General features: G+C 45.0%; 1 protein-coding gene across 1 annotated transcript; it reads left to right on the forward strand.

Annotated features, from left to right (window-relative positions):
- LOC118365276 (caveolae-associated protein 1-like) lies at positions 1-25320 on the forward strand. The gene is made up of 2 exons (XM_035747370.2): positions 1-992; positions 21514-25320. Exons 1-2 carry the CDS (start codon positions 468-470, stop codon positions 22510-22512), a joined length of 1524 nt encoding a protein of 507 aa, XP_035603263.1. The 5' UTR covers positions 1-467; the 3' UTR covers positions 22513-25320.
- Positions 25321-25368: the final 48 nt, after the last annotated feature.

Raw genomic sequence — 25368 nt, forward strand, 5'->3', positions numbered from 1 at the left:
GTCCGGAGAGGAAAAAAGCTGCTGGCTCTGCTTTGACTGGAAGGGTTTCTCCGGGAAGAGTGTCATTCACATCCCAGCGCTCCTACGGTTACTTCCAAAGCAGACTTCTTCCCTGTAGACTGGACTTTGTCCAAAGATTTGGAACATAGGGAAGAGAGAGAGAGAGAGTTAGCCTGCTTGTGTGTTTGAGAGAAAGAGTTTGAGAGAAAGACAGGAGAGAAGTGTACGGGACCACAGAAGGACAGGGCAGACAGAGAAGTGTACGGGACCACAGAAGGAGAGGGCAGACAGAGAAGTGTGTGAGTCAGGGGACAGAAAGCAGCAAATACTAAACTGACACCCAAGGGGTTCGAGTGAAGTAGAAAAAAACAATTGAGAAAGCATCTCTTTCCGGCGTCTAATTCCTTTGAATACACAGTCCTTTGGCTTAATTTCAGGTCTTCATCCAGAAAACAATCCAGAAAGTCATGGAAGTGGAAACATCCAGCCTGCACTTGGAGCTGCAGGAGCAGCAGCAGACCCTCACCGAGATCTCCGACGACGAAGTCAACCTGCCACCGTCGGATGACGAAGACTTTGGTGCCGCCAAGGAACGTTCGTCGGTGGCGCTCGCCGTGTCCGAGGGCGACCAGGAGGAAAAGGAAGAGGATAAAGTGGGCGCCCAGGTGAACGGCGTTATGGTCCTGGCTCTGTTGGACAAGATCATCGGGGCGGTGGACCAGATCCAACAGACGCAGAGTGGCCTGGAGGCTCGGCAGCAGGACATGGAGCGGTCAGTGACGGGGATCCAGGGCGAGCTCACCAAACTGTCCAAGAGCCACAGCACCACGTCCAACTCAGTCAACAAGATGCTGGAGAAGGTGCGCAAGGTGAGCGTCAATGTGAAGACAGTGCGTGCCAACCTGGAGAAGCAAGGAGGTCAGATCAAGAGGCTGGAGAGCAACGAGAACGAGCTGCTGAAGAGGCGCAACTTCAAAGTCATGATCTACCAGGTGAGCGTTGGGTGAATGTGTTTGGGTGTGGAGTGGGGATGGGATGGAGGTGTGTAGGTGGTGGGGTGAGTGTGTGTGGATATGTGTGTCGATGGAGGGGAGGCGTGTGGGGTGGTGTGTGAGTTGGTTGAGGGGGGAATTTGGCACTGCACGCCCGCTTGACACCGTGATGGGTGAGGATTGGGGACTATCATGAGGGTACTGGACTGGGGGTGGTTGGCAAACACACAAACAAGTGGAACTTCGTGAAAAGGTTAATACTCAATTGACAGGTATTTTTTGCAGATGATAGTTTGCATATTACCCGGCTGAGTGTGTACTGGCGAGGGAGAGGAGTTTGGGGTGTGGCTCACCTCAATGCATCATTGGCAAGTTACCAAATGACAACTTGTTCTTTAATATGGATGTACTCCAAAGGCAAACATGCCACTCAAAGATAAGTATATTTCACATCACACATCACTATGTTTGTAGGACACAATTGCCCCATGAAAGCAATCCATCAAGTAGGGGAAAAAAATCTAGATTTGAACTTGAACTTCAAAAAGCTGTTTAACCAGTGCCACATACATTTATTAATATGTTCTACTATGTCATATTTCTATGCAATATATGTTTCATTGTTTTGGTATACCTTGGGTGATCTAGGATTATATCATACCATGTGCCACACCCTATGGTAGGAGTAGGGTCACCCTTACAAATGTCCACTACCGACAAATCTCTTGCCTTTGATCCTACTTGACATCCTACTGAGTTAAAACATACATGGCTTCACATGTGGATACAGCTCACTTCTTTGGTCATAAGGAATCTATAAGCCATCCCTTTTCTGTTTTATTTCAACAAAGATGGAAAATACCACCAGCACACTCTCGACTTCCAGATGTTTCATTTGAAAAGACACTTTGTAGTTTCGCAGCGAGCTCGGGAGCGCCGCGCAGTCTTTTTTTAGCCAGGGCCACGGCATAATGTGTAATGGCTTGCAGCTTTGCACAGCAGTGTGAGAACATTCAGAGTTTCCATCCTCCTGACTGTCTCGAGCACAGCTTGGGCAGAACCCCCTCTCTCTCTCTCACCCTCTTCTCTTTCTTGCTCTGTTCCCTTCCCCCTTTGCCCGTCTTTGAGAAAATGTTTTTGTCTGTGTGTGAGCTTGCCCACAGACACACAGACACACACACACACACACACACACACACACACACACACACACACACACACACACACACACACACACACACACACACACACACACACACACACACACAACAAAGAGCTGTCCACTCTCCCATTTGTACAAGTCTTATTTTAACTACAAAAATGATTCAAATCAAATCATACCCAAACGAGGCAGGCATACCATACATATGATACACAAGAGCACACAAAACTCTTTCTCCTCTATTATGTTGAGAGATACACTGGCAACACAGGAACATTTAATCCACCACAGATGAGACTGCTGTACTGCAGAGAAGAATACTACATTCTTATAGGTTGACTCATAGGATGGCTTTTTTGGGTCTAATTTGATGAGGGGATTATTTCTCAATCAGTACCATAAATCATTTGTCTAATTAGAAACGGATCAAATGGCAGGTGTAAAGCTAGTCTTGCTATGAGCCTTCTTAAATGAAATATATATATTTTTCAATGTAACAATTATTACCCTAGGCAAGTCAGTTAAGAACTAATTCTTATTAACAATGACGGCCTACTGGGGAACAGTGGGTTAACTGCCTTGTTCAGGGGCAGAACGACACATTTTTACCTTGTCAGCTTGATCCAGCAACCTTTCAGTTACTGGCCCAACGCTCTAACCACTAGCCTACCTGTCGCCCCGGTTTGTTTGTGTATTTGTGTTTGTATTCGTGTGTAAGAATACATTCTGGGCTCTGTGGTGTAGAAGAGACTCCCTGAGATCCCTATCTAACTCAAAACATCACAGCCAAGTGTGACATGTCATCATATTAATCTTCATTAAAAACAGCAACCACAACGTATTCTGTTTTGTGCTACTTCACTTAGAGCCATCAAGGTCAACCCCCCCTACACACACACACAAACAAACACACAGCCATGAATGCTATCAATGTTTTTGCTACTTTGGGGCCATGAATACTGGATACAGTACACAGATAATAGCTTTTTGGAGCATTCCATTTTTAAGGCTATTTGGAGGGGAGTTATCTGTTAGCAATTTTGGAGCATTCCATTTGTAGGCAATTTGGAAGGAAGGATACGGTTGGTGATGCCTTCCTATCTCACCCTGCCAAATAGTGTTAGGTGGTTCCGATGGCAAGATGTGTACACTTTCACTATGAGGGAGAGTCCACAAGGTGAAGTTTTCAACCCTTCCCGGTGATTGATACTCTGGGTGTGGTTCTTTGGGCTTTGTTTATTCGTTCCAGCCAGTGAGTGGTACTGTGTGTATCAGTGATGTAGAGGTCAAGCTCGGGACATAGAATATAGTGTGGGGATGCCTATTCTTACACAACACCAAGGGTGCATCCCAAATGGCAACCTGTTCCCTATATAGTTCAGTACTCTAAACCAGGGCCCATAGCGAATAGGGTGCCATTTGGAACGCATCCCAGGAGTCAACAAGATACTGGTACCTATCAGAAACATGTTTCCTTTTAATGGATGAACATGTAAATACACTTTGGGGTTTCTGTGCATCTTTCCAATGTTCTTTTCGAGCCTCCTAAGAACTAACTCCAATTATAATGTCACGCCAAAATCATATATCAGTCGTTCCTGATATAATATTTTTTTTTCAACTCTCATCCAAGCCCTTAGGAAACCCTACCGAGCCGCAGCCCTCCTCTGATACTAGTAAAAACACGCAGTAACTCATCCTGAAGGGAAGGTAGAAAGTTGAGGGCACAGCTGGGGTGGCTTTGTAGTCGGCAGGAGCACTGGTATTTATCTTCCCTTTGCAAGTGCCTGTTTACCCTGTAGTCAGCACCCCCACCAGCCCACTCCCTCCGGGGGCCCCCAGGCTACCACAAGTGTAGTCACGACTCCCGGCTCAGCTGAAGCCCTCTATCTTCTGTGGTTGAACCGGAGAAGCTAACGCTAGGCTAATGCTAGGCTAAGCTAACATGAGAAGCCATTGGTATGCTAAATTAGACTAAACGAGGTTCATCTAAAGTAAGTAGGGGGAGTGAGTGGACCCTAAACAAATCAAATGTTATTAGTCACATGCCCCGAATACAACAGTGAAATGCTTACTTACGAGCCCCTAACCAACAATGCAATTTTAAAACAAAAAAACAAATAAGAATAAGAAATAAAAGTAAAAAGTAATTAAAGAGCAGTAGTAAAATAACAATAGCGAGACTATATACAGGGGGGTACCGGTGCTGAGTCAATGTGCAGGGGCACCGGTTAGTAATATGTACATGTAGGTAGAGTTATTAAGGTCACTATGCATAGATGACAACAGAGAGTAGCAGTGGTGTAAAGAGGGGGGGGGGCAATGCAACTAGTCTGGGTGACCATTTGATTAGAAGTTCAGGAGTCTTATGGTTTGGTGGTAGAAGCTGTTTAGCAGCCTCTTGGACCTAGACTTGGTGCTCTGGTACTACTTGCCATGCGATAGCAGAGAGAACAGTCTATGACTAGGTTGGCTGGAGTCTTTGACAATTTTTAGGGCCTTCCTCTGACACCGCCTGGTATAGAGGTCCTGGATGGCAGGAAGCTTGGCCCCAGTGATGTAGTGCCTTGCGGTTGGAGGCCGAGCTGTTGCCATATCAGGCAGTGATGCAACCAATGGCGCAGCTGTAGAACCTTTTGAGGATCTGAGGACCCATGCCAAATCTTTTCAGTCTCCTGAGGGGGAATAGGTTTTGTCGCGCCCTCTTCACGACTGGCTTGGCGTGCTTGGACCATGATAGTTTGTTGGTGATGTGGACAGCAAGGAACTTGAAGCTCTCAACCTGCTCCACTAATCTTTGTAAGCTCGGTCAGCGCATCAGCGAAATTGACGGCTCCCACCTCTCTATCAGCAGGAACAGCTGTGCTGTGTGTATGTGTGTGCGCGCATGTCATTCATGTACATTTACTGTAAGTCCTTGTTTAATCTGTCTGATGCATCAGACTGGGCTTGGACAACTGACTGAATGTACATGTTGCTGTGTTCCTCTCAGAGAGGCGCTCGGAATGGGGCTACACTTCAGTGAAATGTCACTGGAATGTGACAACTCCATGAAAGGGAGTGAGTGAGTGAGTGAGTGAGTGAGTGAGTGAGTGAGGGAGGGAGACAGAAAGAGAGAGAGAAAGAGAGGGGAGTGCGATAAGGAGATAAATAGGGAAGAGAGAGAGAGTAGTATGATTGGGGGATAAATAGAGGTAAATAAGAGCAACACAGGAACATTTAATCCACCACAGATGAGACTGTTGCGCTGCAGAGAAGAATACTACATTCTTATAGGTTGACTCATAGGATTACTTTTTGGTTTTTAATTTGATGATTGGATTATTTCTCAATCAGTACCATAAATCATTTGTTTAATTTGAAACTGATCAAATGGTAAGCGTAAAGCTAGTCTTGCGATGAGCCTTCTAAAATGAATATGTGTACGTGTGTGTGTGTCAGAGAAGGCTGGTGGGAGGAGCTATAGAAGGATGGGCTCCTTGTATTGGCTGGAATGGAATCAATGGAATGGTACCAAACACATCAAACACACGGAAACAACGTGTTTTACTCCTTTCCTTAAATTCCAATCCAGCCATTACAATGAGCCTGTCCTCCTATAGCACCTCCCACCAGCTTCCTCTGGTGAGAGAGAGAGAGGGTCCATCTTCTTTGTGTAAGGAGTGCTTGATGCGGGTGTGTGTTTTGATCCAGAGCAGCACATATTTAGACAGCTGATTCATACCATCGGCATCTCCAGCTCCCCAGCTCTGCTCTCTCACCTCCACTACCATCACTCCACCCTAACTCCCATCCCACCTTCCTCTCTCCTACTCCCCCTACACCACTAACTATCACCCCTCCCTGCTACCCCCCTCCAGTCCTCCCTTCACCTTAACTCCAAACCCAACTCCATCTCTCCTACTCCCCCTCCACCCTAACTCCCACCCCTCCACACCACTACCAACCCCACCTAGCATTCCGTGTATGTTACAAACCACATTTCCCTAAGGGACGATAAAGTATGCTGTTCTCTTTTCTGTTTTCACATACACACCTCCAAATAGTCTACAAATGGAATGCTCAAAAAAGCAATTTTACTATATCCAGTATTCAAAAACGCAAAGTAGCAGAAACATTGATAGCATACATGGATGTGTGTGTGTGTGTGTTGGGGGCTCTAAGAGAAGTCATACAGAAAACAGAATACGTTGTGGTTGGTGTTTTTAATGAAGATGAATATGATATGTCACATTTGGGGATCAGCAAATGTTTTGAGTTTAGAGAGGCATCTCAGGGACTTTCTTCTACACTACATAGCCCAGAATGTAGGCTTACACACACACACACACACACACACACAATATCCTTGATTCCCATTCAAAATCCTATTTACCCTAACCCTAACCTTAAACCCTAACGCCAACCCCAATCGTAACCCTAAACCTCTTAGCCTAAAACAGCCTTTTTCTTTTCGGGGACCGGCAAAATGTCCTCACTTGTCTGAATTGTCCTTGTTTTACTATCCTTGTGAGGACTTCTGGTCCCTACAAGATGAGTAAAACCAAAAACACACACACAGACCATCCACTGTAATGACTAAACACAGATACCTGTAATTACTTATTCCCAGTCATTGCTGTTACATTCATAAAAAAATACTATGAGGTGTTCCATTCCATTCCCCTCCCAGGCATTTTACTTTCCGTAGCGTAGTCTCCTCCCACACCCACTGCGTCTAACAACACAACACAAGGGTGGCATAGGCCCATGAGTTTGGCCAAGCAAGACTATTTCCAAAGATGGAGGAAAGTAGTATAAATACAATCCGCTATCCAATACGGTGGCCTACGTCTGCACTCAAGAACTTGCATGGACTTTTGTAGACACAATCCATTGCGAACTGTAACCAGCCTTTGCCACCGACTCCATTCTTTCTGTCCAGGCCGGTTTATGTACTGTTCTGTATACTTGACTTATGGGGACGCCCAATGGGATGACAGTCACCGCCGTTGCCATGGCACCCCCCTTGTTACTCTTTCCAATAACAATGGATTTCTGTTCATGAGGAGATTCACGACTCCGTATGTGTGTGTGTGTGTGTGTGTGTGTGTGTGTGTGTGTGTGTGTGTGTGTGTGTGTGTGTGTGTGTGTGTGTGTGTGTGTGTGTGTGTGTGTGTGTGTGTGTGTGTGTGTGTGTGTGCGTGCATGAATGTACATGTGTTTGATCGGAGCCCCAGACAAAGTATGTAGAAGAAGAAAAAACCTGGCTTCTCACAATGGCAAGCTGTATCTTGCAGTGGCATTGAAGGGCGTATGGTGAAAAGTGCTCAGAGTACTTGACACAGACCTGTCGGTATCTCGGGTAACCCTATAAAGAGGCACGGTTGCTACCATAGCCATGTATAGCGCTGAGACTGCCATGGCTCGATATGCGGGGCATATTTACAGCCTTGAACATTCACAAAGACGAGCCTATTTAGCGATATCTAATAAGCAAATTCCCGTGAGCGGGACATCGAGCTGTTATCGACTTAACAATAAATGTATTGATATGTGTCAAATGACCGGCATTACCGTTGATCTGTTCTGGGCCTTCCAAGAGGGGGGTGGAGAGGGAGATGCAAATTGGGACACAAAAGGCCCTCAACAAACCCTCTTGTCCAGAAATGAAGCCGCCCTTCAGTCAGCTGTCACTTAATTGGTACAGTGAATTAACAAGCAATAATTTGCCACGACTGTCAACGGACAGGGATAGTTCACCCAGATCACTAAACGACATTGACAATTCATAACCAAGTCTATGGACAATGTAAGACAGTGATCCATGCGTTGGTTTTGTTTACCTGGCGACTTCTTTTGGGGGGTGAACTATCCCTTTAAACAACAACCACCCCATGACATCACGGCAGGCCGAAAGCCACAAGAGATAGAGTTTCGCAGGACAAAGACTTAGACCGTTGGTTCAAATCCAAGCCAACGTAAACAGGAACCCGATCCCATAAAGGCCTCTTCCTTCTCACAATCAAACAAGTATGTGATAGTCGCTATTTATAGATTGCAGCCCCCTCCCCACCGACCCCTCCACCTCCAGTTCCCGTGGGCCCTGCGAGCGGCTACTCGAGCCGGAGTCGCCGCTACTCCAGCTGTCTAGATGTGTCTTCTGTTTTCCTGCAATTCTGTCTGTTGACAAGCTCTCTGTCCGAACGTATGATGTCATACCGGAGAGGATAAGGCGCTACCCTAACCGCCAAAGTCCCCCGAAAGAAACTCGCAAAAATGAATGTTGAATGTTCTACATTTTGGCTAGTAAGTGAGTTAAGAGAACCAAAGCATTCCTGATACCTTGCCTTATATGGCACTCTAGACCGGAGAGAGGTGAACAAATGGATTTGCCCTGTCAAAGACAAAGGTTTGAGTCTGAGAGTTATTGTCAAGGCAGCTTCTAACATGTACATTTTCATCATTGTGTTGTGAATCACTGGTTTCAATCTTGAATTCAAAGGGGAAACATTAGGGGCTTGTAATGGTAATAACATTACATTCGGCTGTATGTGAGCCATTTGGGTAGTGTGCAACACTAAAAAAGGTCAAACGAGAGGGCTGTTTGACAGCACTGTCAAACACGTGAGTGAGGACTGTGTGTGTGTGTGTGTGTGTGTGTGTGTGTGTGTGTGTGTGTGTGTGTGTGTGTGTGTGTGTGTGTGTGTGTGTGTGTGTGTGTGTGTGTGTGTGTGTGTGTGTGTGTGTGTGTGTGTGTGTATCCAAAGAAGAAGGGGGCACTTCTTTTAACATTGTTCCTCTCCACACAACTTCCCACTGGGCACAGACGTGAATTCAACGTGAAATCGAACAACAACAAAAAACGTCACCTGGTCATTGAATTTAGGTTAAAAGGTGAAAAAAAAAAGACAAAATGCCTTTAAGTTGATGACTTCTTGCGAACCCAATCAGTTTTCCACGTTGATTCAACATCGTCATATTGATTTTGGGGGTTGAAATGACGTGGTTGATTCAATCTGTTTTTGCCCAGTGGGTTGAGTCTGCACTCAGACAAAGCATAAATCAAATGAAATCAAACTGTATTGGTCACATACACGTGTTTAGCAGATGATATTGCGGGTGTCGCGAAATGGTTGTGTTTCTAGCTCCAACAGTGCAGTAATATCTATCAAGTAATATCTAACAATACACACAATCTAAAGTAAAGGAATGGAATTAAGAATATATAAATATTTGGAAGTGCAATGTCAGAGCGGCATAGACTAAGATACAGTATTATAGGATAGAATACAGAACACATGTGAGATGAGAAATGCAAAATATGTAAACATTATTATAGTGACTAAGTGTTCCACTATTAAAGTGACCTGTGATTTCAAGTCTATCTACATAGGCAGCAGCCTCTATTTTGATAGTGATGGCTATTTAACAGTCTGATGGCCTTGATATAGAAGCTGTTTTTCCGTCTCTCGGTCCCAGCTTTGATGCGCCTGTACTGACACCCTCTGGATGATAGCGGGGTGAACAGGCAGTGGCTCGGATGGTTGTTGTCCTTGGTGATCTTTTTGGCCTTCCTGTGACATCGGGTGCTGTAGGTGTCCTGGAGGGCAAATAGCTTTCCCTCGATGATGCGTTCGGCAGACCGCACCACCCTCTGGAGAGCCCTGCGGTTGTGGGCGGTGAAGTTGCTGTACCAGGCGGTGAAAAAGCCAGACAGGATGCTCCCAATTGTGCATCTGTGAAAGTTTGTGAGGGTTTGAGGTGCCAAGCCAAATTTCTTTAGCCTCCTGAGGTTGAAGAGGCGCTGTTGTGCCTTTTTCACCACACTGTCTGTGTGGGTGGACCATTTCAGTTTGTCAGTGATGTGTACGCCGAGGAACTTGAAGCTTTCCACCTTATCCACTGCAGTCCCATCAATGTGGATAGGTGCATGCTCTATCTGCTGTTTCCCGAGGTCTACGATCAGCTCCTTAGTTTTGTTGATGTTGAGTGAGAGGTTATTTTCCTGGCACCACACTCCCAATGCCCTCACCTCCTCCCTGTCTCATCATTGTTGGTGTTCAGGCCTACTACTGTTGTGTCGTCTGCAAACTTGGTGATTAAGTTGGAGGCGTGCATGGCCACGCAGTCATGGGTGAACAGGGAGTACAGGATGGGGCTGAGCACGCATTCTTGTGGGGCCCCAGTGTTGAGGATCAGCGAAGTTGAAGTGTTGTTTCCTACCTTCACCACTTGGGGGCAGCCCATTAGGAATTCCAGGACCCAGTTGCACAGGGCGGGGTTCAGAACCAAGGCCTCAACCTTAATGATGAGCTTGGAGGGTAGTATGGTGTTGAATGCTGAGCTATAGTCAATGAACAGCATACTTATGTAGCGGGTTTCTTATGTACCACAGGAGAACCAAGAAATGAAGAGCGACACCACGGCTGTCTTTTCGGCTTTTATGCTGATCTGCAATAGTATTGTGAAAAGACAGGACAGGAACACATCAATCTCCAATGCATCATCTGACAAGTTGTTCTTTCTCTCTCAGTGTTTTCTCGGACTCACACAATCACACTCATACATAAAGCCATAATGTATACTATAAAATAATAACCCGTCCTTAATACAGATAATATATAATCTTAATTCCCAGACAATAGAACCATACCTGCAATAGTATTGTGAAAAGACAGGACAGGAACACATCAGTCTCCAATGCACCATCTGACAAGTTCTTCTACACAGGAGCATGAAGAAAGGTAAAACACAAATCCTGTCTCACATCCCCAATACATTTCTAGGTGCTTTCAGTGTTGACAGCACCAAAACACAACAACTCATGGTACAAAAACACTGCAACATAAACAAGTCACAACGTGAAATCGCCTCTATTCCATTCTGACCGTAGAGGACCAAACGACATCTCCCATAATGCAACGCCAGCACCAGTCGGCAGCTCAGCTAACCGTCTGAATCACAGAAAGGCATGCTAGCAAGCAACAGCAGCACTTTTAGCACTCTGTAAACTATATGTTTCAATTAGTCTCACACTCCCTTATAACAATATCAACAGCATTAACCTTGGGATGTTTTATTTATTTCACGTTATGGACTTCGACAAAGGAGTCATCTGCAACACATACCTTTCTCTCTGAGCGTTTTCTCGGACTGAGGAGAACGGGAGCTACGGGTAGTACCAGGGTGTTAGTAGGTGACACAAGCACCCAGATGAAATAAAATACATTTAATGAAACAAAACCCGAAGATGTTAACATCATTCAGCTACTTTAGCTGCCTACCTAACATCAACAGGAAGCACCAGTAGCGCAAGTTCCTGGCAATCATAGCGATCTGACTCCCCCCCTTCTGTCTGAACTTGGAATATTCCTGTTAGCGGGCTTTGGCCACTGACCCTCAACCTGGTTGTTCTGTTCTGCGTTGTGTACTATTCTAATCATTTGAAGTTTGATGGAATAACCATTTAAACTCTACTACACTTACATAGGTATTCCTCTTATCCAGATGGGATAGGGCAGTGTGCAGTGCGATGGCGTCGCCTGTGGATCTATTGTGGCGGTAAGCAAATCGAAGTGGGTCTAGGGTGTCAGGTAAGGCAGAGGTGATATGATCCTTGACTAGTCTCTCAAAGCACTTCATGATGACAGAAATGAGTGGTATGGGGCGATAGTCATTTAGTTCCGTTACCTTTGAATTCTTGGGTAGAGGAACAATGGTGGACATCTTGAAGCTTGTGGGGACAACAAAGTATGTCCATAAACACTCCAGCCAGCTGGTCTGTGCATGCTCTGAGGACACGGCTAGGGATGCCGTCTGGGCTGGCAGCCTTGCGAGGTTTCACACGCTTAAATGTCTTGCTCACGTCGTCCCCAGAGAAGGAGAGCCCACAGTCCTTGGTAGCAGGCCGAGTCGGTGGCACTAGGTTATCCTCAAAGCAGGCGAAGAAGGTGTTTAGCTTGTCCGGAACCAAGGACGACCCCTGCGTTCACTCTACTGTATCAAGAATACTTTGGCACTACTAGCCATCTCACAAACTTAACCTAGCATGTTGTTGTTTTATATTCTAGCACAGTGATGTCAGTTCTTTATGACTAAAGTTGTACTTGTGACACTCCAGTTGTATGGTTCATTTGTTTCACTTTGGTTGGTTGAATGGACTTACTGTTGGTCTGCATCTGCGAAATTCTTAAACTGTAACATTGACTAGCCCTGAAGTGTTTTGAAAATGCATATTTACAGCTTTACATCTCGAACCAGCACAAAGACAAGCCTATTTGCGATATCATATCTAATAAGCTAATTCCTGTAAGCGGAACATCAATACGAAATCATGTGATCAGATTAGTGCATTTTGTTATTTAGGGCGTTTGTGTAGGGGAATCATCGGTTTGACTCACTGAGAAATCTTCAAGACTGTTACTGGAAAATAGCAAGCTATTATTAGAAATGTAATGGTTTAGCATTATACTACCCCAGTATAGGCCTAATGCACTAACTATAACTAAACCACCTTACAATGCCATAGGAGAACAGCTGAAACTAGTTAGTCAGGGCAGCCCTTTTCCGAGGGGAAAAAAATAGGGGAGTCTGTAAGGGTGTGCTGCTTATCTTCCAGAAGTCAGGGGTCAGCTAGTGTTGGCCAGGCATGGGCTTACTGTAGCTCATAAAGGAACTGTAAGGGAACTTCTCTTTGTGTTCAGCGAGACCTCACTGATGACCTCACAGTCAATTGATGAAGTAAAACAAAATCCCAATGTTCCTCATTGAAGAGCATTGCGTCATGTCCTTTGTACCGTATGCTCACTGAGTTACTCGGCTCTCCTTGTGATATGGCATAGTGTGTCTACTGAATGATAAGCTGAATTAACCATCTTCCTCTCCCCTGCTCCACCCTCAGAAACCATTCAAGAGAAGGGTGGAAAAGTGTTCTGAAAACAGCTCAGGGAGTCCCAATAGCAACAACATACGTAATTCAAATTGCGCTCATCCCTATAGGAACAACAAGGTGGAGTCAAAGTGCACTCATCCCCAATAGGAACAACAGGGTGGAGTCAAAGTGCACTCATCCCCTATAGGAACAACAAGGTGGAGTCAAATTGCGCTCATCCCTATAGGAACAACAAGGTGGAGTCAAATTGCGCTCATCCCTATAGGAACAACAAGGTGGAGTCAAAGTGCACTCATCCCCAATAGGAACAACAAGCTGGTGTCAAAGTGCACTCATCCCCAATAGGAACAGCATAGGGGAGGCAGTGAAGGTGTTGCTGTGGCCAGTTCGTGAACACAGGGCCGAGTAGGAGAGATGTCTCAACAACAGAGCTTGTGATTCATTGCGCTCCGTTTCCCCCGAGGGACCTCCGGCATGCCATAACTTTATATAGCAATCTTTCCTCTCCCTCTGTGACTCCGACTTTCTCTCTCTCTCTCCTCCTCGCTCGCTCTTTCTCCCCTACACACTGTATTACTCTCTCTCTTTCCACATTTTTTCTTTCTCTTTCTTTATTTTCTCTCTCGCTCTTTCAATCTTTCTTTCTTTCTCTATTTTCTCTCTTTCTTTCTCTAGTTTGTTTTCTCTCTCTCTATATATTTCTCTCTTTTTCTCACTGTGTCTATTTTCTCTCTCTCTCTCTCTCTCTCTCTCTCTCTCTAAGGGCCAGGGGAAAATCAGAATGGAAAAAAGGAGCAGCCATTCTCCCCCAGTGGCTCTCTGTCACTGTTTGCCCATTGCATGCTTTCCCCCCCACACACACACACCCCTTAGGCACAGATCCAGGATCAGCCCCCCCCTCCCCCAATTGTAATCTTAACCATTAGAGGGGGAACACACAACTGATCTTAGATCAGTGTCCCAGACTAGGCCTAATACGATCTTCAGTCAGTGGTTTACTTTGGAAAGTAGTGCCATTAATTCAAAAGTTAGTCCAGTGAAGGATTTCTATTTCAAGGCAGGACGTTTCTTTCATTTCAGGATGCGTCCCAAATGGCACCCTAATTCCTACACAGTGCGCTACTTCTGACCCGGGCTCAAAGGGACTTAAATTGAAGGGCATGAAATTATTCCTAAAAGGGATATTTGGTTTCTTTCTGCTTCTGTGCTAAAGATCGACATTTTCGTGATGCGTAAAAGGTTCAGATGTATGCAAAGAAGAATGTAAAACTGTTTTTGCTCCAACTGAAAAGGAAGGAGTACAGAGAGGGAGTGTCGGTGAGAGAGGAATTCCTCTGTAGCCCGGCAGACACACACAGTAAAGAAGCTGTACACATGGCAGTGATGAGTGGTTCTACAGCAATTGAGTTTTGGGGTTGGGCTGGGCTGGAGGAAAGCTTCCATGGTGAGCCTCACCCGGGTCCTCGAGCCTTGCCGCGGTCAAACGAGGTCCTCTGACACATGCCTGTTTGTAAAGTGCAATTTATTTTTCCTGCTGAGGTCGGAACGTGGAAATATTGACAAAGCATAGACTCAAGGGCAGGCAGATACTCTCTGTCGGTATTAGATAGAACGTAGGGGGCCCACCCGCCTTGGGGCCCGCCCGCCTTGGGGGAAAACAACCCATGGTTACCTCGGTTGGTTACCTAATTTTTCAAACGTGATTTTCTTGTTGTTTGCTTGTTTTAGTCAATTACAAAACTACATTTAAGAAAAGCACAACATGTCTAAATATGACTTTTCATCTCTTTCTGCTCCCGAGCGTTCTCACTGCTTAGAAAAACTTAATATTGTAGGGCTTCCCTCATGCACCTTTTCATAATGGAGTGCTAGCTAGCTACCAACTAAAACCTTAAGCTAGCCAAGACCAACAATACAAAACAGACTATACAGCTACTAGTAGTGACTAAAGTCACAAAAAGACTATACGAAACAAGTTAAATGTCTAACCTGTGATTAAATGTTTTGCACACACATAGCTATGAGAAGTCGACTTGGGTACCGGATCCCCACATTTCCCACGTGGAATAAGCCTGAAGCCACAGGGCTCTTCTCGCAGGCTCTATTTCCTACATGAACCGTAGGTCTGGATTAACAAAAAATAGACAGAGGTTGGATCTTTTACAACGGGGGTCAATGTTAAAGAATGTTTGTTTCCCAATTTGTGGGCGTTTTCCGGGGGAATTCCTTATTATGATATGAATATTGACTCGGAATATACATGGAGTAAAGTATAGGGGTGATGGTAAGGATGAGGACATTAATATTACAACATGAAGGATAATTGTCTAGGAATTCTTATTGCACCCACCTATATCATTTTTGCACACGGATTACATTTGCACATCCCACCCCCAAATCACTCCACAAGGCAGAAAAACAGACCAAAAGCAGAATAGGGTTGCGGATACTGGACTGCCAGAGAGAGGGAAGAAAGGGGGGGGGGCACGTAGGCTTGTTAGTGAAAGAGTGGGACTTATTTGTGCTGACGGCACGGGGCTGCAGCCAGCTGATCTCAGCATATGAGTACCCCCCCCCCACCACAACACAATGACTAGACATGCAGGCAGCAGTTCAACATGGGTCACCTGTTTTTGACTTAGCTAGCCTCGCCAGCCCCCCACTGCCCGTTTGTGCTGCTTGCCCCAAAGCAGATACATGTTTAACAAAATAGACCTTTGCGTGTGTTAGTGTTGGTGGTCATAGGTGGATAGTCAAATGTTTTTCTACATCCTGTAAACAGTCTTTCTACATACCACTGTTTAGAATGTTTGTACTCAAAAGGCGATGACATAGCCTGGTTAAACCAGACTGAACGTGACGCTCGTTGTTGGCCCACATGAGTTTAACATTCAGTACAGTTAGTACACTGGAGTGCATTGTGTGGTGTTGAATTATTGTGGATAGACCGCCCACACACACACACACACACACACACACACACACACACACACACACACACACACACACACACACACACGTGTGCTCGTGCCTATACACACACACACACTCTAAGTGGGTGGCAGAGGCACTCAGCGAGTGTGAGTGTAACCGCACTGTAAACACCTTTGAGACAGATAACTTTTCCACAGGCCATGTCTCAGAGCTCGTGCACCACTCTCTCCATGACTAAGACTAAGTGAATGAAGGAGGGGGAGGGAGAAAGGGAGAGGGGAGGGGGAGGGAGGAAAGAGATGGTAATAGAGAGAGATAGAGAGAGAAAAGAGAAAGAGGAATGAGAGATGAGAGATGGAGAGAGGGACAGAGAGAGAGAGAGAGAGAGATAGAGAGAAAGGAATTAGAGGGAGACGGAGAGAGAGAAAAGAGAAAAGAGGAGAGAAATAAGGAGAGAGAAGAGAAGGAAAGAGAGAGAAAAATAGACTGTATTCACCACTGCGGTCCCAGCACACGAAGCAGCGGGTTGGAGGGAGTTTCTCTGTGGTGGTTGCTAAGGACAACAGAAGAGTGTGTGTATACAGTACACTGTAGCTGTGTATCAGTGGTGGTAGAATGGAACGGTCTGAAAGGGGAGGTCTGAAATCAGTGAAAAACCATATGCAGACACACACACACACACACACACACATTACCCCCACCATCCTACATGCACAGACACACCACACCCTGCCTTGACTGACACCAAGCAGCACAAGATAAAGATTGCAGCCCATGTGATGATGAAACACAAATCATAGACTACTCCCAACACAACAGGACACATTTAACCCTGGCACAGAGTGTTTTGCAATGCCTGCCATTTGTAATTGATGGGCAAAGTTCAAATCTAATATGGCAATGTTACTGTATGTATTGGGCAAGTTTTTGTGCACGAGCTCACATGCGCACACACACACACACACAGGCATACATACCCCCCCCCACCACCTTCCTGCCTTTCTGTCTATTGGTCTCTCCCTCGTCGGCTTCTGTCTCGCTCGGTCTCCCCCTCGTCGGCCTGAGAGAACAATGTCCTTTTAAAATCAGGAGGGGTGAGGATATCAGTCACGCCAAGGTGAATGCCTGGCTTCCTGTCACACTCCGGTTGTAGCCCTAATGGCACCCTATTCCCTTTAAAGTGCACTACCTTCGACCAGTCAAAAGTAGTGCACTTCATAGGGAATAGGGTGCTATTTGGGACGCAGTTCACTCTTTTTTCCATGTACACACTTTCCTCCGTTACACCCCCCATTTTGGCTCCTCAAGAAGCCTTATATAAGTGCCTTGACCTCTGAACTTCCGTTCTTTGAAGTTGCATACTGACAGATTGGAGGTCTCCCGAGCTAGGCCGGGCAGAGGTATTCACTGTAGGGAGGCAGATTAAAGTCAAGAAAGGGCACATATGTCTAGTTTTTACCATCCAATATCTAAAACTCAATAGCTTAATCATATTTTGTATTCGGAGGGTTATTTTCACACAAGGTGGGTGGGGGAGAGGGATTTAGGCAGGTATGCTGTGGAACTTGCATCACAGGAGGCTGCTGAGGGGAGGACGGCTCATAATAATGGCCGGAAAGGAGCAAATGGAGTGGCATCAAACCCCAGGAAACCCGGTGTTTGATGCATTTGTTACCCCTCCACTTCTTCCGCTCCAGTCATTGCCACGAGCCCGTCCTCCCCAATTAAGGTGCCACCAACCTCCTGTGCACGTACGTGCCTGGTGGTCTCAAGCCGATTTGATCAGTACGGTAGGAGTAAATGGGATTTGAAATAAGAAAAGTTTAAGGAAGTCGAGTCCTTACATAGACCTGCAATGAAAAAGGCTGTTGTAACAGACTGTAAAAGCCTGCGCTAAGAGCCCATTAGCCTTATATTTTATGAAAGGTGTCCCCGGGGTGGAACAAATACGAACAAATCTGATTGGTTTGGTTAGTGACTTGACTGCTAGGCTTGTGGAATATACCTTTTATACCGTCTACCAGGGTATTTCGAAATACCAACGGTATAATTTTCTATACTGACAACAGAGACCAACAACAGAGACATTACAGCAGAGGCATTTGCAGCAGAGGCATTGCAGCAGAGGCATTGCAGCAGAGACATTGCAGCAGAGGCATTACAGCAGAGGCATTACAGCAGAGACATTGCAGCAGAGACATTGCAGCAGAGGCATTACAGCAGAGACATTGCAGCAGAGGCATTGCAGCAGAGACATTGCAGCAGAGACATTGCAGCAGAGCCATTGCAGCAGAGGCATTACAGCAGAGACATTGCAGCAGAGGCATTACAGCAGAGACATTGCAGCAGAGGCATTACAGCAGAGACATTACAGCAGAGACATTACAGCAGAGACATTGCAGCAGAGACATTGCAGCAGAGACATTGCAGCAGAGACATTGCAGCAGAGACATTGCAGCAGAGACATTGCAGCAGAGACATTGCAGCAGAGACATTGCAGCAGAGGCATTGCAGCAGAGGCATTACAGCAGAGACATTGCAGCAGAGGCATTACAGCAGAGACATTGCAGCAGAGACATTGCAGCAGAGGCATTACAGCAGAGACATTACAGCAGAGGCATTCAATCCCCTCCTGCATCAAGATCCCTGTTGCCTAAATTGTTTTGTGTGTAAAAAAAAGTGGTCATAAAATGTTTGCCCCTAGTGTGCACATTCGGTAATAACTCATACGGTCTGGTACAGAAACGGTATGACGGTATGAAAATCGAGATACCGCCCAACCCTATTTGCTGCTCGTTAAACCACGCCCCTTGACCTTTTCACCAAAACCAATTGGAATCGTTCTGCGCTACAGAACAACTTTGATAACATACAAGGCTAGGAAATTGTTTCAAGAAAACCCATGTTATGCTTGTGATATAAATCAATGTAAGACTCTCTTTCTGGCAAAATCCCAAATGGCACCATATTCCCTTTTACAGTGCACTACTTTTGACCAAAGCCCTATGAGCCCTGGTCATAAGTAATGCACTACATGGGGAATAGGGTGCCATTTGGAACGCAACCCCTGTGTACTACTAAGGAAATAAGGGTTCATCAGTCAAGGTTGCGTTTACCCTCGACACCAATAGAACACAATGCATGACCAAAAGTATGATCCCAGTCACAGAACAATGAAACACAATAGGGAGTTCTCCTCTCCCACCTGCTTTGACGCTCCAGTTGTTTTTTCCCCAATATCAATGCAAGCACATGGTTTTCCAGACAGCCGTAAAAGCATCATCACCTTTGTGCTTATCAAAATAGCCAGCGGTGTCTCCCTCGTTTAACTCAGCCAAAAGGTATTTCTCCCCCCCCTCCCCCCCACTCCCTCCGAGCCCTTTTGTTAATGCCTTTTACTGTTCCTGTTTTCCTAATGGTGGGGGTTGGGGGAGACAATGCACAATATTAGCTGGAGACCCATATGGCAGTGTAAGCGAGTGACTCAGTGAGATTGCCGTGATGGAAAAAAAAAAGAAGAAAATGTCTTTTCCATTAACAAGCCGGAGCATTGTACACGGGGTTTGGCAGAACGCAGGAACACACGCACACGGGAAAAGAGCGAGGGGTTTGCGAGCCTGGAATGCGAGGAACAGGAAGAGGGAGAGGCAGGCCAGGACGATGAGAAGGGACGGGTGGGAAAGGGGAATGGGTGGAATGGAAGAACTGACAACAAAGACTTGAAACGTGCCTCTGCTGTTCAGAAACACTCGTTGAGGCAGGTCAAGATATCAGGTGTTTTTGAGAAGCAGCTATCTGGTAGTTTAGATCATGAAAACAATGGCCTCCTCCACTATTTTACCTTTATTTAAGTAGGCAAATTTGTTCAGAACAATAGATTTTTACCTGGTCAGCTCTGGGATTCAATCTAGCAACCTTTCGGTTACTGGCACAATGCTCTGACCACTAGGCTACCTGCCACCCCTAGGTTAGATTAACTGATGACTTTCTATCCATCCTCGTGTCAATAAGGCATTAACAGCAGTGGAGCCTGTCCTTTGTACACGTGAACGAATTAAACATTTGTTAAAGAGCATACTTCCACGTTTTAAAGAGCATACTTCCACGTTTTAAAAGAGCATACTTCCACGTTTTAAAGAGCATACTTCCACGTTTTAAAGAGCATACTTCCACGTTTTAAAGAGCATACTTCCACGTTTTAAAGAGCATACTTCCACGTTTTAAAGAGCATACTTCCACGTTTTAAAGAGCATACTTCCACGTTTTAAAGAGCATACTTCCACGTTTTAAAGAGCATACTTCCACGTTTTAAAGAGCATACTTCCACGTTTTAAAAGAGCATACTTCCACGTTTTAAAAGAGCATACTTCCACGTTTTAAAAGAGCATACTTCCACGTTTTAAAAGAGCATACTTCCACGTTTTAAAGAGTGTACATCATTCCTCATTGGAAACCCCCCCCCCCGAAAACATTTGGTCTGCACATGGGAGTTACACACAGACGTTTCGGTTGAAAGCTGTCTTCAGTGTCTAGGTTCCCCAGTTCCAGACAGGTGATGTGATGCAGTGAGCCTTGGTGAGGAGACGGCGTCCGACTCTGAACGTGTGGCAGCCTGCAGGTAGCTCAGAGGCCTTGAAATCACCATGTTCCTGACAGGAAAAGCCTGGAGGCCTCTCCACCCCTTCAAGTGTGCACGTGTGTGTGCACAAACATTTACAAGTGTGTGTGTGTAATAATACAAATGCGTGTGTGTACATTAAGAAAGTGTGTGTGTGTGTGTGTGTGTGTGCAGTGCAAAGGAGGCAAGGAACATGACTCACCAGCATCAGGAGTACAAGCGTTAAACAATAGAGTAATTAAGGTAGACTGATTGCTTCTGGCAAGGCTGGGATCCAATACAAAGCTTGGATGCTGAAGGTTACTTTTTTTTCATGCCAACGGGAGACACGACAGTGGAAAATGTAATGGTTTTGTAGTGGAGTGGAAATATGGAAACGGGGGGGTATTGTTGGGAGAGGAGAGGTGTTCGGGATCTCAGGCTTTATCACACCCACTGCACCAGGGTTTCACACACACACACACACACACACACGCACACACACACACACACACACTTTGTCTGTTTCACACGCACACACGCTCACAAACACACACATGCGCACACACAAGTGTTGTTTTACCGGTACAAACCCAGGGCAAGGGTTCCCATGTGGGATTCTCATGTCAGACTATTTTAAGACGTACCTCATCAGAAACGAATGCAAGACCCAAGTCCAAACAAGTATTACTGTTGCTTTGAAGTTCAAAGTTAAAGTTCCTCATGAATGTAGTCAAAGAAAGGCTAGTGTTTGCAATAGACATGTGTAACTTCAGATACCCATGCCCTGAATAATTGGACTATTATTGTCAATAATATATGTGTGTGTGTGTGGGGGGGGGGGCTTATTTATTGATCTAAGAAAACATATTTATTGGTCCAAAAACATATTCTCTGACATACAGAGCATGTCTATCATCTGCTTTAACAGCGTCATGTCTCCTCTTATCTGCAGGACGAGGTGAAGATTCCCTCTAAACTGACCGTGTCAAAGTCCATGAAGCTCTCAGAGCTTGTGGAGGGAGGACGAGGCAGCGTGCTGGACCTGAAAGAAGGAGCCGAGGAGAACGGAGAGGAGGGAGAAGAGAAGCCTCACTTGGACCTCTCCTCTGACGAGGAGGAGCTGGAGATCGAGGATGTCATCGAGGAGTCGCGCGCCGAGCGCATCAAGCGTAGCAGCCTCCAGCGCGTACAAAACATCAAAAGTGCCTTCTCAAAGGAGAAGATGGGCTTGACCAAGGAGAAGATGACCAAGACCAGGGAAAAGATGGGCTTGACCAAGGAGAAGATGACCTTGACCAAGGAGAAGATGGGCTTCAACAGGCAGAAAACTAATAAGGAGAACGTGGAGAAAATCCCGAAGCCAAACGCCAAAGAGAATTTCGACAAGACCAAACAAAACGCCAAAGAGAACTTCGACAAGACAAAAAAAAACGCCAAAGAGAACTTCGACAAGACCAAGCAGAAGACCAAGGAGAACCTGGAGAAGACGCGCCACAACATCGAGAAGAAGATGGGCAAGCTGGGCACGCGCATGAGTGTCAACCCGGAGCAGAAGGAGAAGATGAAGGTGTCGCGGCAGAAGGTAATGAAATCCTTTACCCCCGACCACACCGTCTACGCCCGCGACAAGACCGCCATCTACAAGGTGCCTCCCTTCACCTTCCACGTCAAGAAGTTCCGCGAGGGGGCCATGGAGCCCGTGGAAGTCCAGGGGACGGAGATGGTGGAGGTATCCCAGGACCTGAACCCTTTTCAGGGACTGGAGGATGACTGCCACGAGGGGCGTGTGGATCTGGACGTGGACATGGATATGATGAATGGAGAAGGAGAGGAGGAAGGGATGGAGGATGAAGAGGAAGAGGAAGAGGACGAGGAGGACAGCCATTCCCTGCAGGAGATGCACGAGGACTCGGAGCATGTGCTGGTGGAGCGGGATAGGGACAGCGACTAGGTGAGGAAGTGGAGGAAGAGGAGGAAGAGGTGGAAGGTGAACGAGACAACTTGCCTAATACCAAAACTGCCCACTAGAACCAAACCCCCTGAGTGCCTTGTATAGATCTAAAAAGGACTGGATAGGTAGAAGCAATGCGGTAATAGCTACCTGTTGTCTTCTGCTGTATTTCTTGCACCTGTCCAATCCACTCTACAAAAGTGTCTAAGGGGGAGGGGCTAGGGATTGATTTTGGGATTGGGTGCTGGAGAGGCCATGAAGAGAAGAAGAAAAGGAAGAAGAATGAGACAACAAACAACAACATGGGGTTGGACGAGAAAGAAAGGGAGAGAATGGGGTGGTAAGGAACACAGCATAAAGTTTCTATGCCGTGAACAAATTATTACTCAGAAGGGGTGTGGCCATATCCCTTGGGAGCGAACAGTATAATATTCCATCAACTTCCAGAATCAAGTTGAAATGCTAACGTCACTCACAAAAGCTGTGAATGGAAGTTAGTAAAGTGCTAATTTAGTTGCCACCTGTATGTTAGATATTTCAGTAACTCTTTAGTAACAGTCAAAAAAAAAAAAGGAGAAGCCTTAAATGATGGGAAAGTGTGGCCACTTCGGTTTTGAAATGATTTGTTCCTTGAAAGGTCATCAAGCGTAAAAAGCACAAAAATGAAAAATCTTCATAAAACGGCATCGGGTTAAAGTAAATAAATCCACAAATACGAATATAATTATTTTAAATATCTTAAATGACCACGTTTCCCTGAATTTGATTATATAATCTTGAAGCCCAGTAAAAAACAGTATGGGACTGGATCCAGGAAGTAAGGATCCAGGAAGTAAAGCCAAATAGGTAGTCACTTTCCCATTGTATGAGTGATTATAAAATGTCAAAGCACTGCATTAATATATTCATAAATGCTTACATCAGTTTACCAATCTACAAACAACCAAAGTTTGACGCAAAGTTTACAGTGACATACCATTTTTGACAGAATAATTAATGATTATGTAGTGCTTTTGGAAATTTTATTAATATGTATTTTGAAGACTTGATTTAGGCCCCCGATACGATGAAAGTATCACTTCATTCTTAATATTATTACCCCCCCCCCCTCCTCCCCCCACACACACTTTATGGTGAATATGACCAGTTCATGTAATTTAGGTGTATTTTCTTGATAAAGATGGCATCTTATACCGTCACCTTTTTGTTGTTTGTGAAGAAAGAGTCTAACAAAAGGGGTCTGCGCTCAAATGAAGGACCCTGACATCTGCAAGAAACACAAAAAGGTTGTGAGACGTTTATGGAAAGTCACTCGTGCTGTAGGTAGACTACACACACATGTATTCATTCACTGCCTGAGTTTTAGATAAGAAAGGACATTCTGGTGAAATCTCAAGTCATTAAAAGCTCTTTTTTTTTACGTGACAACAAAGATAAGGAGCAATTTTATACGATTTCTTCACAATCCTGGTGGAAAAATGTAAATCCTGCCACTTGTGTGCTATATAAACCCTGTACAATAGCAATAATTTGTTTTATCAATGTTTTATCAAAGTTTCTTATATGTTGAGTTGACGGTAGACTAACCAGCCACTTACAGACTCATTTTCCCAACACTTTTTGAACGTCTACTCTCTTTAAAAGTGTTTTGATGAAGTCCACCACCTAGTGGCAATGTATGGTATTAAACCTAGGGACATTTACAGAGCAGCAGTGCTGACACCAGCATCTCCTTACGAAAGCCGCCCATCAACTAGTACTTTTTCACTGATGTAGGAGCAACCCTTAAATCCCAATGGGCTGATACCAGGCACTTGTTTTCCCTAACATTTTTAACCTGGCTGATGCAAGTCAACTGTGCTTTGATTCTCTTGTTGCGTTTAGAATCAGTGTTTTTAATGTCCAATTCAAACCTTTTTTAGTTTTATTGAAACGTTCAATTGTTTTGTGAAGAGATAATATAAGGCTGGGGTTCAATCTAATCCTGACCTAATATGTGCATGCTCACAGACTCACAGTCACTGGTTATTCCAACAGCACATAAATGCACCATCACCGTTGTTAATGATCTCATACAGACGAGTTCTCTATTTTACTTTAAAAACGTACATTTCAAACTAAATAGATAAATTGTTGGATTAATTGATCGAAGGTGAGGTGAAACATACTTTTCCTCCAAACTGTAACAAAAGGGGAGACAGTACTCCAGTATCATTGATGTCCTGGGTCTTGTTCATTGTGGCATAGAACAGAAAACATTTTCAAACGGAACAGGGAAATGAACGTTTCTTATTGGACAAGGTAGTCCCTACCTGAAAAGTCCATTTTCTTTCGCTTGGTGCTTAATGAACACGGCCCAGTTTCCAAACCCAGATCTGAATAATCCTGTTTTTCTCCTACCATTCATTTCCGTGTATGTAAGTGTATATAATGTCAATCACTGCCATAGCAGTGCAACTGCCTTTATTGCAAAACCAGTGAACCTTCATTTGCTTCCGCTGTCTCCAAACCCTCTGTGAAAATACTTACATTAAGCAACAAACAGCCATGAATGACATTTTATACTTACTTTGTACACAAAGCTTAAATAACATTCAGCAACTATGATTTTTTTTAAACAGTGCCTTTCCGGCTTTTAATAAGAGACATTTTAAATCAACTGTGGGGGGGTGCCCCCAAAACTAAAGTCTATGTTTAACCCCCCCATCTCTTTTTCATGTTGGTTAAATAATGCATATGAAATCTGTACCATGTAATGACTCATTCCCTAACCACTAATACTTTAATAAAAGCTAATTTGATTCACAATTGCTGTATGTCCTCATTGAAAACACTGGGATGATGATCCTAAATGAA

The sequence above is a fragment of the Oncorhynchus keta genome, chromosome 3 (assembly GCF_023373465.1).
Source record: "Oncorhynchus keta strain PuntledgeMale-10-30-2019 chromosome 3, Oket_V2, whole genome shotgun sequence".
NCBI lineage: Eukaryota > Metazoa > Chordata > Actinopteri > Salmoniformes > Salmonidae > Oncorhynchus > Oncorhynchus keta.

Bases quoted from the DNA above. Each gene is read 5' to 3' on its own strand.
- LOC118365276 (XM_035747370.2), top strand. From the start codon at position 468: ATGGAAGTGGAAACATCCAGCCTGCACTTGGAGCTGCAGGAGCAGCAG. The intron at 993-21,513 runs GTGAGCGTTGGG...TCTTATCTGCAG, and splicing joins TCAAAGTCATGATCTACCAG to GACGAGGTGAAGATTCCCTC.